This window comes from Pinus tabuliformis, chromosome 3_2 (assembly GCF_031772625.1).
Source record: "Pinus tabuliformis cultivar Carrire ecotype Pingquan chromosome 3_2, CPIR1, whole genome shotgun sequence".
NCBI lineage: Eukaryota > Viridiplantae > Streptophyta > Pinopsida > Pinales > Pinaceae > Pinus > Pinus tabuliformis.
The window spans coordinates 453,929,044-453,947,812 of record NC_142302.1 but is presented as its reverse complement, the minus strand read 5'-3'; the positions used below and the strand labels follow the sequence as shown (position 1 = coordinate 453,947,812).

The 18,769-nt window shown below is 37.7% G+C and overlaps 1 protein-coding gene across 2 annotated transcripts in view; it reads right to left on the bottom strand.

Moving 5' to 3' along the window:
* Nucleotides 1-2,668: 2,668 nt before the first annotated feature.
* LOC149181256 (uncharacterized) overlaps nt 2,669-18,769 on the bottom strand; it is a 68,887-nt gene continuing 52,786 nt past the window's right edge. Inside the window, exons 7-9 of one of the 2 annotated variants that reach the window (XM_089416535.1) lie at nt 3,561-3,674; nt 3,411-3,450; nt 2,669-3,164 (exon numbers count right to left, since the gene is read on the bottom strand). In XM_089416535.1, coding sequence (XP_089272661.1) covers nt 3,012-3,164; nt 3,411-3,450; nt 3,561-3,674 — 307 coding nt within the window. In that variant the 3' untranslated portion in view covers nt 2,669-3,011. The remainder of the gene's footprint in view (nt 3,165-3,410; nt 3,451-3,560; nt 3,675-18,769) is intronic. The other variant, XM_089416536.1, reaches the window with a different exon arrangement.

Below are 18,769 nucleotides of genomic sequence, written 5' to 3'. Positions count from 1 at the left end.
AAAGTTGAATACTTTCCTAGCTATGATGAGTTGATAAATTTGGAAAAAGAAAATGAGGCCAAAAAGATGAGTTCAAGGAAACTGGCTATAAGCAGAAGGGCATAATCAAAAACAACACATTCTCAAAAACAAATGAAGGATGATCCAAATGTTTGGACTACAACCTAGAATGGATTTCTGTTTATAGAGAATATCATCAATTTTAGCAGGTCAAAAATAACAAATGTTGGAAAACATCATAAAGGGTGGAAGTTTTTTTAATCCCTAACGAGGGCAATCCCATAAGGACTTGGAACAACCTAGCTCACTAGCGAATACACCTCCAATCCTCGGAAGAAAAACTATTCAGAGAGGAGCTAAATAAAAAAATGCTAATACAAGGATCATCCTAATAAACTTCAACGGGGACTCCAAGGATTGTATAAGGTAAAGGAGAGGTACCTATATGATTTAAAGGAAATGGAAGATCTGCACAAGACAAATTAGAAATGTGCGCTACGGTCCATCATGGTGGGAAAAGATCATCATCTTCTCATGTACGGCCAATACCCCTCTCATCATCAAAGGAAAAACTATTCAACGAGGAGCCTTTCCTTGAGTAGCTTCTAAAAGAAAAATCCTCAGAAGAAACACCCTTGAATATAGAAATCCACAAATCCCAACCATTTGCAGAAGATGCAATACATATTAATAAGGTTGCCAGCACCTCTTCTTGGAATGCGACTTAAACACTGGAGAATTAGGCACTTTGGTAAGCCCTCAATAACCAAAAACAAGATATGTTCCAACCTATGATGCATCTATTGAATTATACTCTGAGAAAAGAGTTCTGGATTAATGACAAACACTATGGAAAACTGGTCTCATATTATCTAATACACCAAACATGATCTGTAAGCATACAATTAAAAAATAAGAGGAAAAAAGGCAGCAGTTCACCAGTTCAACTATTTTTCAGTATATATATCAGCAGGTTGCAAAACAGTTATTGCAGCACAAATGCCAAACAGAAAAGTTCCATAAGATTAAACAACAGTTATTGTAAAGAAATGAATTCTACCATAATTGCTTAGTATAACGAGCAATAGTGGCAGAATATTATAGCCCAATCCCACCATATATTTACTAAAATTCTCATGCAACTCAGAACATAGAGAATAAGATAAGAAAGATCATAAATAGGAAGATGCTGATTCCTGCAATTTATTGAGCTCAAAAGTTTCATAGGATTGACTTAAACATTGCAACCAAGATCACTATCATCTAATTGAACTACTCATTGTATGCTACATTTACACTGCATATTATGGAAACAAAAAAATATCACCTGCGATTCGCAGTGCAAGAATCAGTATAATTTTTTCTACAAAGAGAGATTGCAATGTCAAAATAATAAATGAAATATTGGATAGGCAGCTCTATCCTGCTAAAACTCAGAATGAGTTAGAGCAAGCTAAGCTATAAAAGACTACCCAAGGAAAAAATTACACTTACGATTCCAGCTCCATACAATCTTGAGTAAACGATGAAACCGTGTAAAGATACTGTTACAACCTTGGTAATGTTTATAACAAAGCTTATGATGTGCTTGAATGAATTCTTGAATCTGGAAACCTGCCAGCAGGTCTGATCAATGTTAAAGTCTACAATGATTCTTCTTGAACATGAGATAAAAAAACCTTTAAAACAATAACGCTAAAGCCTTGTAAATCAATGCATATTAATATAATTTAACATAATAGTACTGTGTTGTCTAATGTTATGTATTATTTTTTAATGCACCCACAACCTCTCCGTTTGGAGGATATACTTGTAGAAAAATTTGCTGCTGCCAACCCTCTTGAATTTTTTGCATCCACCATCTATGAAAGCAACTCAAGTTGCATTCACTGACACAACGGGCCATGCATTTGAAATGACTGGAGATGATAAATATTAAATACACATTATGAATTAATGAATAAATTAATTAACATCCCACCAGAGCAAAGTAATCTATTAGCACTTGATTATACAGATTTTATCATTTTATTAGGGAGTTCCTATAATCTAGGATTACAACAAAGAAATTTCCTGACTCGTTATGATTTTTTGATAAAGGAATTCCATCAACTACTAGAAAGCCCACAGTTTCCTTCTGAAATGTTCATATGGGCAAGACACCTTAGTCAAAATATGTTTCTCATTATCTACTCCAGAGTTGCACACTTGACAAGATCATTTTTTTCATGGACTCGTCCACAACTCTAGCAATTCAAAACTAGTAATTATAACTAGATAGTAGGAGAGCATTGTTAAATCGAGAGAAAGTTTACTAATGATAAGGTGAAAATAAATAAGAATGCTACACAAACTTATAATTGATAGCTTCCCAAACTTCCAAAATAGCTTCACATAATCCAACTCTGAATAATTATTCCTTCTCATCCAAAAGAGATCAGCAGACAAAAAAGACAAACACGTGATTACCAGAAAGGTCAGTAATCAAAAAGAAGACGAACAAGACAGAAAATAAGATGGTTATTACAGCATGCAGTAGTTCTCCTCATAGAAGCATTTGATGCATTATGCACCTCTGGCAACTAGTTAGCTAGCACTTGAATGATCTAGCTTGACCAGTTCAATTAAACCCCATATTTTGTCCATTTTCTCTGCCTTGTGAAAGGCCTGACATTTGGTCATTCTTGTCTCCTCTCGCTTTTCTGATGCATCTGAACAGTTCTGCTTTTAAACAATGTTTAATAGATACATACTTGTCCAAAAAGAGTCCAGTAAGAATACCGACACATTTCAGCACATATCAAATTCTCCTTCTACCTCCTTTAATTGACGAAGAAGAAAACCAACGCCCTGGATATTACAGGACAAAATTTACAATCATCCACATTTTTCTGTAAATAATTAGACATTGAAAACCATAGCACAAATGCATGGCAAGCATTGCTTCAGAGTGAGGCAACCAGTGTGCAAACAGATCCATGTCAATTCATAAAGGACACACATCCAAAAATTTAATGCTGAAACCATCGTTGAAGGTATGCAATGGGAGTTCGTAGAAATGGAGCATAGCGATTGATATATGGATTTGCATGCATCCCAACTTTTGCCCATGCACTCCGATGGTAGGAAGCAGTATTTGGTGCATGATACATGAGCTTCAGCAACTGTGGGCAAAAGGAAAAAATACAAATTTCAAAGTTAGAAAACTTATAATAAGAGGATTGATTGGGAAGCTGCATTTGCAATTGATCTTGCACTCATTAACCAAAAAAACTAATACAAAAGCTGAGAATTTTAAACAAAGTGTCTGAAAACAGAAAGTGTGCTCAACCATCATCTCAAAAATACAACATACAAAGAAAAGAAAGCACAGAAGATTTCAGTATCGGTTATGAGGTAGAAATTAGAACCTGCCAATACATCACGCCTTGCACTATGTTACGTTGCCTTCTGCAACAGCAATATTCAATGTTAGAAATAATACCTCACTAGTGATGGTAAAGAACTCAGCCTAGCATGACATGGAATAGAAAAATAGATTACTAGGATATTCAACTTACGTGAAAAGCAAAATTATCACTAAAAATCCTAGCATAATCTCAGAGTTTGAACTCAAAATGTTCAGTGTTGCTGTGTTCGTATCTATCCACAGACAGGGATCCTCCAAGTATTTTCTGTCCACATAAAGCAAGACCAAATATATTCTTTCTGTTAGAATAGCAGCTTATAATCTGCATTAGGATAGTTACAAAAGCAATCAAGCCATAGGAAAAACGATATACATGCTGAAATTTACAAATGATCATCCCAACTATCAATACCCACATGCTTGACCTGATTTTCCACTCCATTCCTTTCTAATTTTGGATTATGGTGACAACAAAGAATGCTTGCTAGTAATAATAGCACAAATGGGAAATAGAAATATGAAACTACCAGAAAGAAATTGGCATCAAAGATATATCTTGATAAATAGAATGGTAGATTTGCTTAGGGCACAGTCATGCTCATATTAGAAACAGAACAGAAGACTCCCAGACTGTGGAAGAAATCCAAGAAAGTAAGGGGTGGAGGGGCATGGGGTGCTCTGGGTAGCCAGTTGGGGCACAGAACCACATGATATGGAAAAACCAGTTCAGATGGTTCATTCAAATGCTCGAGTCTTATTCAGAACTGATGTCTGCCCAAGGGTGTCATTTGTATTAATGCAATGTATCTTTAAAATCTCCACTCCATCCATACTTTCTTTTTATCTTTTTAATTGTCTGCACCTCCTACTGGGATAATTTTGTTTACTTTTGTAGACGCAACTGATTGGTGGTGTTGGACACCTAATCCACTAAGGGTTGGTGTGGTGGAAGTTGAACAATCACAGAGTCCAAGAGACCTTGGAATATGAAACCAACAGTCATAGGGATTGTATAAATGTATATCTTTGTGAATAGAAATGCAACTCACACTCATCTTAATCTGCTGTCCATTAATTGTGTGTGTTTAACATGGTATCAGAGCGGGCAATTTCCTGCCCTGCTCAAATCTGAGCCACTGGTTTTGTGGCCATTCTCTATACACCAGTCTGCCAATCATAATAATGTCTTACTCATATGCTCAGGGAACTGTATCTGGCTATCCTGTCATGTCGATGCTCTGTAGGTTCTCCTGGCCTCTCTGCTAGTCAATTCTGTCTTTCTGACCTGTCATTGAATGGCGCAGTGTAACGCCACTCTCAGCATTTCGACAAACGAGCTCTGCACACCCATTTCATCTGAGTGGCTGGGAAAATTCTAACGCCTGATATTAATAGATGCATTCGCAGGGAGCAACATGAACTCTGGAAAATCCAATGTACGAGCTCTGGACATCATATTCTATTCCCAGATTCTGCTGGTGGTGATTGCCAACAATATTGCCTCAATCGACACCAAATCCCAAAATATGAAACAGTAAATTACCATGCCATTTGCAGCATTACTGCCTGCGTTGCTTTCGGCTCTGTACAGGGAGCCGGCCATCCGTCTGTTGATTGAAATTCTCAAGTGGTAATGTACTCAAGTCAGGGTTCGAAATCTCGAAAAATGGTAGGGATCATACAATGCCGAGCTCCAAAAGGAGTGAATAGGTGTTGGCATTTGGGAATGAAAATGTGATTGAACGACTCTAGCACTCTATTGTTTCACAGGGGACGGTCACTTTCTTTTCCCTGGTAACTCATCTGCCCCTCGCAAGAAGATGGACTAGCTGTGTTTTCTCAATGGTCGTAAGAGCTATGTCTTTTATTTTCGACATGTTCCAGATGGGGTATGCATGTAATAACTGGCTCTAATGGTCGCGCTCTCCATACATACATTATCTATTCTCTTAGCATAGTGAAGGCTCACGTATTATTGTCATCTTTTATCTTTGAGACCTGGGTCTTTTATTTGCACCGGAAATGTGTAAGGCCCATGCATATCCATCTGGCTAGTACCTTCATTCCTACGAGTATTGTTGCTGCATTTGGAGTTTACCTTGATGCAGTTGTATTCGTGCATGATATGTGCATTGATAACTCCTCTCTCATTTCAATCGTAACAGTTTGTTGGTTAAAATGATGACTTTCTACATTGAATATGTGTTGGAATGTGGTGGTGTGCTGTGCATTTGAAGATGAAGAAGGTGTGTTGGTGTGTTTACAATTTCGTGAGCACTGGTGTCATCCAAACTTTGTTTGCTGCATTTCTTTTATATATGTTGAAGCCATATATATGTGTTGTGATGGGTGTTGGTTTATATGCTGCATTATTTTTACGCGTTGGTGAACAGAGCATATGTTTTGAAGGTCGTGGTACGTATATGTTGGAGAGTGCATAATTCATGGTATGCTTTGAAAGTAGTATATGGTATGGTGGCTCTTCTCTTTGCATTGACAGCTTGACTCGTATGACAAATGACAAATTATATGCACATTGAGTTATTTTTTAAGGTTGTGTGGTATATATATGCTGATTCTTTCTCTGCTTTGAATTATATACCTTGAACTGTAAGTTGCGCTCTTTCCAAAGCTCAAATTTTCTTGGTCAATGGTAATGTTGACTTGCTCAAGGTTCCAAATTTCCAGCGATAAAGAAAGGATTCTTGACATAGTAATGTGAGTGGGTGCTGCTTCTTCATTTGTTCATAGATGTCATCAGTGTTTTTCTAAAGTATGGAGAAAATAGCTTGAATTGCTGAAGTATTAGAGTTCATGAAACTCTGATACATTCTACTATTCATGATACAATAAAAATTAGCAAGGAAACTCTTTTTGACATTCAAACTTGCTTGCAAAATGCACAAGAGAAAATTGATTTTTTGCAGTTTGAATCACAGTTACAGCAAGATGAGTTACAAAACAGACAACATTATGAACTTTTTCAGAACAATCCCATTTTTTTGTCCGAAGTTGACTCTAATCAGCAACCAGAAATTGATCAGATCACTGAGCCCAATGGAAGAGCAGATTTGCATGCAGAAGTAGAAATTCAGCAAGCACTTCCCGAGTCCATCATCAGACCTTGGGAAGAGTTTGTCAACAATAAACACAAAACCGGTCTTGGAAATGACAAGGAGGTGTCCTTTCATATTCCAAGCCCGTCAAATTTCAGGGCGGTGGATTTCTTCAAGACAACTCATCTTCCCCTGCTCCTCTTCCACAACAGCCACAGATTGTGAAATGCCAACATTGTGATAGAGATGGCCATGTGAAAGATCATTGTTTTGATCTTCATCCATGTGAGCATTGTGGTCAGCACATTCATCATTCAAACAAATCCTCCTGGAACAAGCCTCCTACAATAACAAAGATTCACCTTGGATGAATCGCTTCTCGGCAATGGGCTTCGACAGCCAAGAAGATATTTCGCTCATATCACGGCATTTGTTCTCAAGTATTGAAAAGTCTTGCAGTTGAGATACTTTCATCTTCTCACCTTGTATCTGACAAGGGGGGAATTGATGGTCATCTGCAAGTTTCAAAGATAAATCAACCAAACACGAGCCACAACCTAAACCTACTGCCTGAGCCTTCAGTCAGAGACAGCCATACCTAGATCCTAGATTCAGAGTTGTAGCCAAAGACGGAGAAGCCCATGAGCATGCCTTTGGTTGGTGGCCTTCCTTAAACTATCGTAGGTTGAGACCTCCCTTTTCAAGTTGAGGTTCTCCTTTTTTTCTGCAGGTTGAGACCTCCTTTTTCCAGGTTGATGGTCTCCCTTTTCACAGCATTAGGGACACTTCCTCTAGTAGAAGACTTCAGCTTCTTGCCAGATTTGGAAGAGTTCTGAGAACTGCATTAAGTGTTCCAGGTTGCAACCCAAATGGTCTCCTTTTTCAAAACAATAGGGAGCACTTCCTCTAGCAAAAGACTTTAGCTTCTAGCCAGATTTGGAAGAGTTCAAGGAACTGCACTAGGTGTTCCAGTGTTGGTGGTCATCCTTAAACCAATTCCAGTTGAGACCTCAAGTTCTCCCACTTTATACTACCATTTCAGAGAGCATATTCAGCATATTGTTGTCATGCATTGTTGTATTTCGTAGTATAACTCTCTTCTTGGACTTGTATATACCCCTTCGAATTAGGTGGGGGGGGAGGAATATTGGACACCTAATCCGCTAAGGGTTGGTGTGGTGGAAGTTGAATAGTCACTAGAGTCCAAGAAACCTTGGAATATGACACCAACGGTCATAAGGATTGTATAAATGTATATCTTTGAGAATAGAAATGTCATTCACGCTTGTCTTAATTTGTTGTCTATGTTGCAGGAAACGGCCCCTGAGGTGGCGTCCCCATATACCCTAAACTCCCCAAAATGCCGAAACGCAGCTGAAACATCTGGGTGGCATTTCTTGATTTGGAAACGCTATTGAAACATTTCTATGGCGTTTTGGCCCAATTCTGCCCTGTTTTCAACCAATTTTGACCCATTCCCATGACTTGTTTGCTTCTGCAGGCTCACTCAAGCACCAAAGAAGGTTGTGGGGCCCTTCTATGGCCAAAATAAATTTATAATAACACTAAATTTTATGTTTAATCACTCCACAAACTAATTTATATCTAATAAATCCACACTCTAGTTCTGCTAAAAAAGCAACTTGTTCTATTTTTGTTAATGAAGATGAGGATTAGGATTATAAGATATGTAATTGTATTTGTCATTAGTGTATGTTATGTTTCATTTTTAACACATATAGCCACGTATAAAGGCTGATTTTGGACGTAAAGCCTCATGTATGAAGGTTGATTTTCGAAGCTTGGATGTACAGCGTCATTTATAAATGATAATATTGGATTTTGAATCATTTAATCATCTACGAGAGTTAACATAGACTAGGTTTTCCTTCTAAAATGTCATATATGTGTCTCATTCCTTTTTTTCTTGCCAGATGCATTATTAACTTAGTTATAAAAAAAATTACATAGATACATATACATATATATATGGCGTTTCGCCCAACATTTCCATTTTTGGGGGGTCGCATTTCCCGTTGTACCAGTTTCGGAAACTTCCAGACGTTTCGGCGGTTCGTGCAACTTAGTCTATTGTCCATTAATTGTGTGTTTGTTTAACAGGTGGCATAGGAATTTAAATGTGAGGCATCACCAGGGTGTATCCGATTCCAGAGTATAATCTCCCCCGACTCTATCTAATCTTATGGGTATGTTTTGATGATGTATGTGGATAATGATCCCAATAAAGAGAAGTATCATTTTGCATAAATAAGAAAAGGAAACAAACAAACAGGAAGGCATAGAAAGCACAGGTGCCATTGGCAAGGGAACCCAAAACTCTTCTTTGGAAGTATTGTGTTTTACCTTGGCACAAGAACAAATCCTGAATGGATCTAGATGGAATGAATCAATAAGACTTTAAAAAGATGTGATCAAGCCTCTGCAGTTATTTCCTGAATATTAAATTCTACAAAATGTAGAGAGATACAGGACTCAAGGTAATTTAACACTTACCTTAATAATTGTCAAAAAATAGTGTCAAAACGAGACCTGAAGTTCTACACTTCATTATTTAGCCCTCTTTGCTTTTATTTCCTCCATTAACTTTATGCTTCAGCTCATGTACAAGTGCCATTTTCTGGCAAAGGGTATTTATTCCATCCAAACCAAGACTTGAACCTGGCCTTATTTTGTTGTTTTTCTAGAGCAAACAAGGCTAGAACAATTTTTCAAATATGGTAACTACTTCCAATGATACAACAGACTTCTTTAAAGCATTCAATTTGACTTTTAGATTATTCCAATCATCATCAAGCAGTTACACATGAAATTTCAACCATTCACTTCTACAACAGAGTAATAAAGATCATAATAAACAATGAAACAAGAGACAAGGGACACCAAAAATTAGGCTAGCATCCAGGGAAAAACCCACAAGGGGAAAACCCATCAATCTTTCCTTATTAGAGAGAGTTCAATTCACCAATTGTACATCAATTACAATAACATAACGTATGTACAAAACTTCGTACTTCTTCTTCAGTGATAGATTCACTGAACTTTATTTAACAACAGAGGTAAGGAGCCATAGAGAAGCTCACAGATAATAGTGCCATAGAGAAGCTTGTATACCATAGGAGAACAATGCCACCTGTGTTGCACAGGTACCCGCACCCGGGGGTGGGGTTCTCGAACCCGTCCCGGGTTCCCGCACCCAAGTACCGGATTCGGGTACGGGTTCTTCCCAGACGAACCCAGAAGAACCGGGTTCTTCCATGAAGAACCGGGTTCTTCCATGAAGAACCGGGTTCTTCAAAAAAAAAATTTGGGTTCTTTTCCTTTAATGGGTTCTTGGGTTCTTGGGTTCTTCGGGTGCTTGGGTTCTTGGGTTCTTCGGGTTCTTCGGGTTGGGTTCTTTGAGTTCTTCGGGTTCTTCGGGTTGGGTTCTTTGGATTCTTCGGGTTCTTTGGGTTCTTCATAAAAAAACTATATTAAAAATTTAATTTTCAAATAATTTTTTTTTTTATTGAAATTTAAAAAATGATATGCCATAAACGAATGATATGCCATAGAATATAGAATATATGCCATAAACGAATGATATCATTTTTGGAGTCATTGATGGTCATTGGTCTAAATTGTCCTTCAGAGATGGTTGTAAGGTCTTCCGAACGTTTCTCAAGGAAATTTTCTGCCATCATTTCCAAAGATTACAGTTTCCAAAGACTATCTTTGTTCACATGCCTTAGCATTGCTCTGTGGGCATGACGTGCTGCTCAAGGGTAATGAATCATTGTAAAAATTTATCAACAGTGATGAGTTTTTCAAAACTTATGAGCGACACAGTATTCTGAAATCATATATGATTATGATATCTCAATATTATAAAAGGAACATTATGGGTGTACAATCCCACAAGCAGAATATCATATCATATTCGTTGTAGCTTTGTGGAAATATTTAATAAGGTGATGACCATAGTTGGAAAAAAAAGGGTAGTTGTTTGCACATTCATGAGTCCCTTCCTACCGCAGGAGACTCTTATGATCAGTCTCTCCATTAGTCTTATGCTATAAATTTATAAAACAATTTCAAAACTTATGCCCAAGGTTTGTTAGAGTCTCAATGTAAATTATGAATCTCCTGTATTTGTGGATCTTCAATGCCTTTAATATTATATGGCATCGAAATCAGAACTGGAAAAGAGACCTCTTACTCTGTAATTTGAGCCTGCAGATTCTTGTAAATCAATTTGGAATGAATTTATGAAACATTCATTCCCGAGCCAAATAAGTTAATAACCATCAAATTATAAACTGTAAATTCACACATACAGGTTCAGACATTTTCGGTCAAATAGAAAGTAGGATTGAGACCAGCCATAAGCTGTAATCAGCTGATGCTGTTAAATGGCGAAGGGCTATTTTGGAAAATGGCTAAATTAAGTATCAAAATCTGCCAATTTCTCACAGCATTCTGATAACATCGTGTTAAGATTAAAACTAGGAAAATATGCCTAAAAGAATAAGCGTGTTTTGTGGAAGGGTAAGGCTGCCATTGTTTTAACTTTTTGGGATTGCTTTACCACAGAGCACACCATGCATGGGGCAGGTGGATGGTTAGACATCAAGAAAAGTCTAGACCACTATCAGGTTGAGAAGAATCTCCTATGAAAAAATTGTGTTTTTATATGGGAGAGACTAAACATATTTAAATGATTATCATTAAAGTTTGTTTAAAGTTGAAAAAATATACAAATTCAAATTTAATATATATTATTAATTATAAATTTATAATTTATAAAATATAATTATTAAAATTTAATATTATTATATTACCCGACGAACCCACGCACCCTGTTTCCAAAAATGTCGTCCCCGTCCCTGTCCCCGTCCCCGTCCCCGTCCCCGCACCCACGTTTCCTGGCAACATAGAATGCCACAAATAAGCTTGCATAAACCACAAAAGTTACATCCACATGGAGGCTCGCATGAACAGAGAATAGTGCCATATATAAGCTCGCATGAACCACAGAAAATATATCCACAAAGAGGCTCGCATACCATAGAGGAATGTGCCACAGGTCCGCATTGTTCCACAGTAAATAAGTGCCACAGGTCTGCGGGGTTCCACAATAGATAAGTTCCACAGGTCCACAAGGTTCCACAGTCGATAAGTTCCACAGGTCCACAAGGTTCCACAGTAGATAAGTTCCACAGGTCCACAAGGTTCCAAGAAGATAATGAGCCACATATCCACAAGGTTCCACAGAGGATAATGAGCCACATATCCACAAGGTTCCAGAGAAGATAATGAGCCACATATCCACAAGGTTCCACAGAAGATAATGAGCCCCAGATCAACAAGGTTCCACAAAGATATTAGCACACCAAAACAAAGATAGATAAGATCATCTGAATCTGCCTTTGAAGGAAAGTGAATAGGCTCAATATATAGTTGTTCGTCCATGCAAAAAGACGTGTCTCTTGGGCAGGCCGACATGATCTATGAGGGGCCGACTTGAGCAAATTTAGGCCGACTCGAACAAATTGAAAATACATAATTTCTCCTTTGATTTAGCCAATGAAAATACTGACCATGGATACTAAATTTCCAACACTCCCTCTTAGCCAAGGAGGTACTTTTCATTCTCTCTCTCAAGATCAATATCCCTAACCAATCGATAGGTCTCTCAGCAATAGCCCAAGGGAGAGATCAAATGTACAAGTCTCTCTCCCTTTCAAGATCAATCTCCCTGACCAATGCATAGGTCTCTCAGTAACTTCCCAACGGCAAGATCACAAGTCTCATCAGAAGGAAAGATACATAGCATCCAACACATCCCATAAGCCAAAATCCAATGGCATCCACGTCAGCACCCAACTGACCAATGGGATCAATCGATGAGGCAACATTCTCCAATCATATACACAAGGTCCATCTCATCGACTGTAACATGGTCTCTCAGTCCATGACCCAAGGGAGGAATTCCTATCTCAATCCCCGATTATATAGTCTCTCAATCCACGACCCAAGGGAGAGAACTCATCCTTCCTGACCAAATTCAATGGTCCCTCAGTTAACGACCCCAGGAAGGGAACTCAAGATCAATCTCCCCGACCAATCCATAGGTCTCTCTGCAACTGCCTAAGGGACCTGTGGAACTTATCAAGATAATCTTGTCTACTCCCTCTGAGTCCAAGGCTTAACAAGAGTCTTCTTGTCATTTTGTTCTTCCATCCTTTTCAACAGTTGCCACAACTTGGTAGTCTTTATTATATACCTGCAATCCTAACTAGGAGGCCATGGAAGAACAAATACAACCAAGGAAGATATACAACAAACTGATAATAGAAATAATCAAAATGTACATATCTCTTGGGAATATGTAAGCTCCCTCTTGATCTTAGCTTTCTTGCATCCAATTTGCAAATCAACCTTGTTCACATCATCATCAGGGAGCTAGGGTTTCTTTTTCTAGTGGAAATGATCAAGCCGAGAATTTTGAATTGTTAGTAGTGGTCCTTGATCACTTTAAATCAAGAAACCCTTAATACATAGCAGCACCAATTTCTTCTTCACAGTGCAATAAACTTTATCGTTTTGGTCTTATCCATATATGCAAGTCCTTCAGATCAGAAAGTCTTCAGTCATTTATAACTTTGTCTTGATATTCAAGTCTTGATCTTATCCTTCCACAAACTCGATCTTCAGTAGATGAAAGTCTACTATTATAAAGTTTGAATGATGCAACTTGGGACTTGATAACACACTTAATTGATTGTAAACATACAGATTTAAAAGGCAAGGAACACTAGTTCCAGGACTTGCACTGGGTTGCTTCTTGACCTAGCAATAATGTCACTTAACTCTTTCCATTTGGAGACTATTAGTCTCTTAATGATTCATCACTATAGAAGCTTAAAGAGAGAAAAATTATACATGCCAGAGCCTTTCATATTCTGATTGCAAAATATTTCGGAATTTTCAACAAGTTTTCAAACTTTTGTGACAAACTTTGTTCTGATAGACCTTTTGCAACAGACTTGTATAAGATTTCGATACAATAATTTGAAGAGACATGATAGTGACTTTTTTCCTTCAAGATTGTGTGATACTTCATGGCTCAAATCGAAATGGTGTCAAAACAATTTCCATGTCACATGTAACCAATTACTTCTTGAAGATTAACAATCAAGTTTTACTCTTCAGCGTTTCAATCTTGAATGGAAATCTGTAACCTTAGTAGCTTCAACAAATACACTTAGAATCCTCAGCACAGGCATAGGTCATACAATGATGCATATGATCTACGGTCTTCAGATTATGGCATATATATATATATATATATATATATATATATATATATATTGATTTCAATGATGATGAAAGACTGAGACTTACACTTCATCCTTCAAAACAAAGCTCAATATTAAGCAAGTGTTATACATGCCTCACAACTAAGAATTTCAAGGAGACATAAAATTTCAGATAAAAATCTCAGATATCTATTATTGTCTTTTCCTTTGTTCATATCAAAGCAACTTTTATGTCACATGCTAACAGTGTTTCCTTTGGGGCTCACAATTTAGAAAGTCTTGCAAAGAAAGAGATCCATTCCTTTCGGGATAAGACCATTACTAATCTTGATGGAGCTCCTTTTTAACAAGATTACAAAGATGACAATACATACCTTGTTCTTCAACTGTTCAGAGCTAGCGTCACTTCTTCTCAAGTTTTGTTATTACATATCAGACTACACTACCTCATAGAGTTGTCACAAGACTTGTCCTTAACATCAGAAATAATTTGAGCCATTTCTTAGAGGTAACTTGGACTTTGGGTCATACAACAAGAGCTCAAATAGAGCAATAGACGATCTTGATCTTGGATAAAGAATAGCTCGGACTAGAGTCATACCTTTACAACTCGAACTTGTGTCTCAAAGGGATTATGAGAGAGCTTTCGGCCTCTTTAGCATTGGCCTCCATGTTGAGAAATCTAAGGGCACTAGATTAGATGATTTATCTTACTTTGATAATTTCTTGTAATGTATTTTTACTCAACTTAATTAGCTTCTTCTTTCAATTGATTATAATTAGTTTTCATATCATCAAACGACTACCAAAAAATAAAGAACAATGACACAAGATGACACAAGATATACGCTATTAGCCAGGGCCAAAAAACCTCTCCTCTTGAGAGGTAAACCCACAATAACTCTTCTCTTTTTATATTACTTCAAATGATGAATTCCAAGACCTAGGACCCATGTCAAAGTCCCTTCGAAGACCAAGTCAACCCTTCCTTCTTGATGAGCCTTCCTTCCAGCTACTTCGACCTCAACAACTTCTAAGCAACTTCGACCACCCAGTAGTTTCTTCTGCAACTTCGACCCCCAGCAGACTCTTCTGCAACTTCAATCCCCTCCAGACTCTTCTGCAACTTCTATCCCCATGGGATTCTTCTACACTTCGACCTCCAACAGTGTCTTTTGCAAAAACCCTAGCTCTTGCACGTGTGGAGAAGATAGTGATTTCTTCCTCTTTTGTTCTTCACTTAAATTCATTCTTCCTTCTATGGAGCTCGTCTTGCAAAGTATACCACTTGGAACCCTAACTTGACCCTAACTTGACTTTTGCAATTCAGTCTCAAGTTGTTGCAATAGATTCCTTAATTATCTCGCATGTGTGAAGGATATTAGCCCAAAGACAATCTCAAAACTTTGATTTCTTCTTCTCCTTTGTTAGGTATTCGGCTTCCTTTTTCGTCCTCTTCTCTTCTTAGATAGCACTTCTTGAGAGTTGATTGGATGATCTCCAAATGAGGTCTAAGCTTCTTATATAGGTTCCTTTCTAGGTCGAATTGCAAAGGAAAGGTCAGGATGAGTATGGGTCAGATACAAAAGTTTTCCAACAAGCTAACAGTATAAGGTAGCATCAACTTTAGGGGAAGTACACGTGACTGAAAGTTTGGCTCCAAACTGAAAGGGAGAAGGGGCTGGCTTACAGTCTTCCATGTGAAAGTTGCGTAGAAGATCACAGGCATACTTGGACTGGGAAAGGGAAATACCTTCTTTGGCTTGCAAGACTTGAAGACCAAGAAAATAATGCAAGTGTCCTAAGTCTATCATTTCAAACTTCTTTTTAAGGCTAGACTTCACATGTTTTATAAGGTTGGGATCACTACCAGTAGGGATAAGATCATCAACATAGAGAACAAGAATGATAAGAGACTTACCCACTTTCTTGGTGTAGACAGTATTGTCAGAATGACACCTAGAAAAGTCAGTATCTAAAAGAAAGCTATCCATATTGGCATACCAAGCCCGAGGGGCTTGCTTGAGACCATAAAGGGATTTCTTAAGCCGACATAAACGCTGGAGTCTGTTTGTATAAAGCCAGGAGGTTGTTCCATATAGATTTCTTCATGCAAGTCCCCATGCAAGAAGGTGGGATTTCACATCCATTTGATGGACTTCCCATTTGAAAGAGGTAGTAAGGGAAATAACAAGGCGGATAGAGTTCATTTTGCAACAGAGGAGAAGGTTTCAGTACAGTCAATGCCTTAAACTTGTGAAAAACCCTTAGCAACAAGACGAGCTCTATGTTTATCAACTTTTCCATCTGGTCCAAACATGGTTATGTAAACCCATTTGCACCTAACAAGTTTTCATCCCTTTGGAAGAGGAGCAAGGTCCCATGTATCATTTGTCAATAATGAACGATATTCTTCATTCATAGTTGCGTCCCAATCTGGATGGCCTAAAGCTTCTACAAGGGTGTCAGGATTATAATTCGCTAAAGCTTGAGCCAGTAAAGAAGAGGCTCTATCGAACTGAGAACGTGTACGACGTTGATCTGTAGGATCACCTGCAAGAGTACCTGCTGCATCCCGAGTAGCATGGACCCATTTTGGAAGCTGAGGAGCTGAAGGAGGATCCCAAGAAGGTGGGGGAGGATTATCATCCTTGTTGTCATCATCTGAAGAAGAAATATTTTCAGAAGTGGAAGGGACAGAGGAAGGTGGCACATCCGCCGAACTAGCCTCGTAGGACAATATATTTTCAACAAACTTTACATCTCTTCTAATGATAACATTTTTGGATTTAGGTTGAAGAAGTCTATATCCTTTGACATCTTCAGAATATCCAACAAAAATACATTTTTCACTCTTAGGTTCTATGGCTTTATGTTTCTCATTTGGAATATGGGCCCATGCTTCACCTGGTTTAATTGAGCTCCATGCTTCTTCTAGAGTGATATTCTTTAAAACCTTGGTAGGAGTGTGATTTACTATGTAATTTGGATAGTTAATTGCTTCTGCCCAAAAATTGAGACTAAGTCCTTTAGATTGAAGCGTACAATTAGCCATTTCCTTTAAGGTGCAATTCTTCCTTTCAGCTACACCATTTTGTTGTGGAGTATATGGAACAGTATGTCGCAATTGAATTCCATGCTCAGTGCAAAAGTTGATGAATTTATTGTTAACATATTCTCCACCATTATCAGATCTTAGCTTAAGAATTTGATGTCCAGATTGTTTCTCAACAAAGGCCTTAAAGGCCAAGAACATGTTAAAGACTTCACTCTTGAGTTTTAAGAAGTATACCCAAGTGCATCTGGAGAAATCATCAACGAAAGTTAAGAAATACTTGTAGCCAGAGAATGAAACAACTAGAAGTGGACCACATAAATCACTATGCACAAGCTGTAAAGGGGTTGAGGCGTGCCAAGAGGCATGTTTTTCAAAACTATCCCGATGATGTTTTCCGAGTACACATCTAGAACAAACACCATCTCTGCAAGATACCATAGGAAGACCTGTCACCATATTTTCTTTACATAGATTTTGAAGGGAGCGATAGTTTAAATGACCAAATCGTTCATGCCAAAGTTTGCTCACTTCATAACTATGAGCAACAAATATCGAGGGAAGATTTGATAACACAAAGTTGTTAAACTTATACAACCTTGTAGAATCATCAGCAATGCCAATAGCTAAAATCTGTCTAGGATCTCTTAGGTCCTTGATTACAACATCATGAGGTGAAAATTCAACGGTTTTACCTTCATCTAAATGAGTTATCTCATATACAGATAGAAGGTTGCGGGATAAGGTAGGAACACATAATACATCATTAAATTGACCATTGTCTAGATGAATAGTTCCAGTCCCTACAACACTAAGAGATCTATCATCACCAACATATATATTTTTGGTGTTACAATCATTTAAAGAAGAAACCATGGCTTTGTTTTTTCCATGTGATAAGAAGCTCCAAAATCAGTGAGCCACTCATGAGAATGAGAAGAAGAAGATACATTTAGTGCATAACCAGACCGAGATGCTTGATAATCACATCCAGAAAGTGTTATTCCTAAAGATGAAGTTGAAGTTGAAGAGTGCTCCAAATGGATGTTATGCTTCTTCATCGCTACTTCCAAGGCTTCCATCTTCTTAAAGCATTTGGATTATAAGTGGCCATCACGATTACAAAAGTTGAAATGTCTATTAGTCTTCTTCCCTTTGGTTTTAGTTGCCTTATCATTTTGTTGAGTTGATTTTTCATTTTGAGATTGAAATGGCTTAGGACCCTTGTTTGGTTTAGGACCATTCTTTTTAGGATGCTACTTCTTAGGATTCTTTGAACTTGATTGTTGTTGGGCTGTTGGGGCTTTCTTAGAAGACTTTCCAGTATTAAGAAGACCAAGATGTAAGAGTTTTTCTTGTTCTCTTATTAAAGAATCACAAAAGGCATCAAAAGAGGGGGACTTGTAGTCTTGTCCTTGAGATAAAAAGGCTTCTTTAGTAGAATGCAAGGTGGAAACAAACATAGAGTAGGTTGGTCCTAACTTAGTAAGAATGAAATAGATAAGGCTACCATCTTCTTTCTTAACCTTAACACCTTCCAAGAGAAGTCTAAGGGTCTTGAACTTTGACAAAAAATCTTCAATGAAAGAAAAATTATTGGGGTCCAATGTAAGCAACTCATTTTTGAGCTTATGGACTCTAATTTCATTTTTAATTCCAAAAACTTTATTGAGTTGTTTCATTGCTTCATTGGGGGTATCAATTTCTACGATATGGAATCAAAGGTCTGGAGAAATAGGCATCCTTTCAACCCACATGCTTGATCTTGCTTATTTTCCCATTTGGCTCGCTTATCTTCATCTTTAGGTTTAGACTCTTGGTCTAAGGCTATTCTATAAAGACCTTTACTTCTAAGTAAATCCACAATGTAGGATAGCCATTGGAAGTAGTTGATGTTGTTAAGAATAACTAGGCATAGACTTTCCATTTT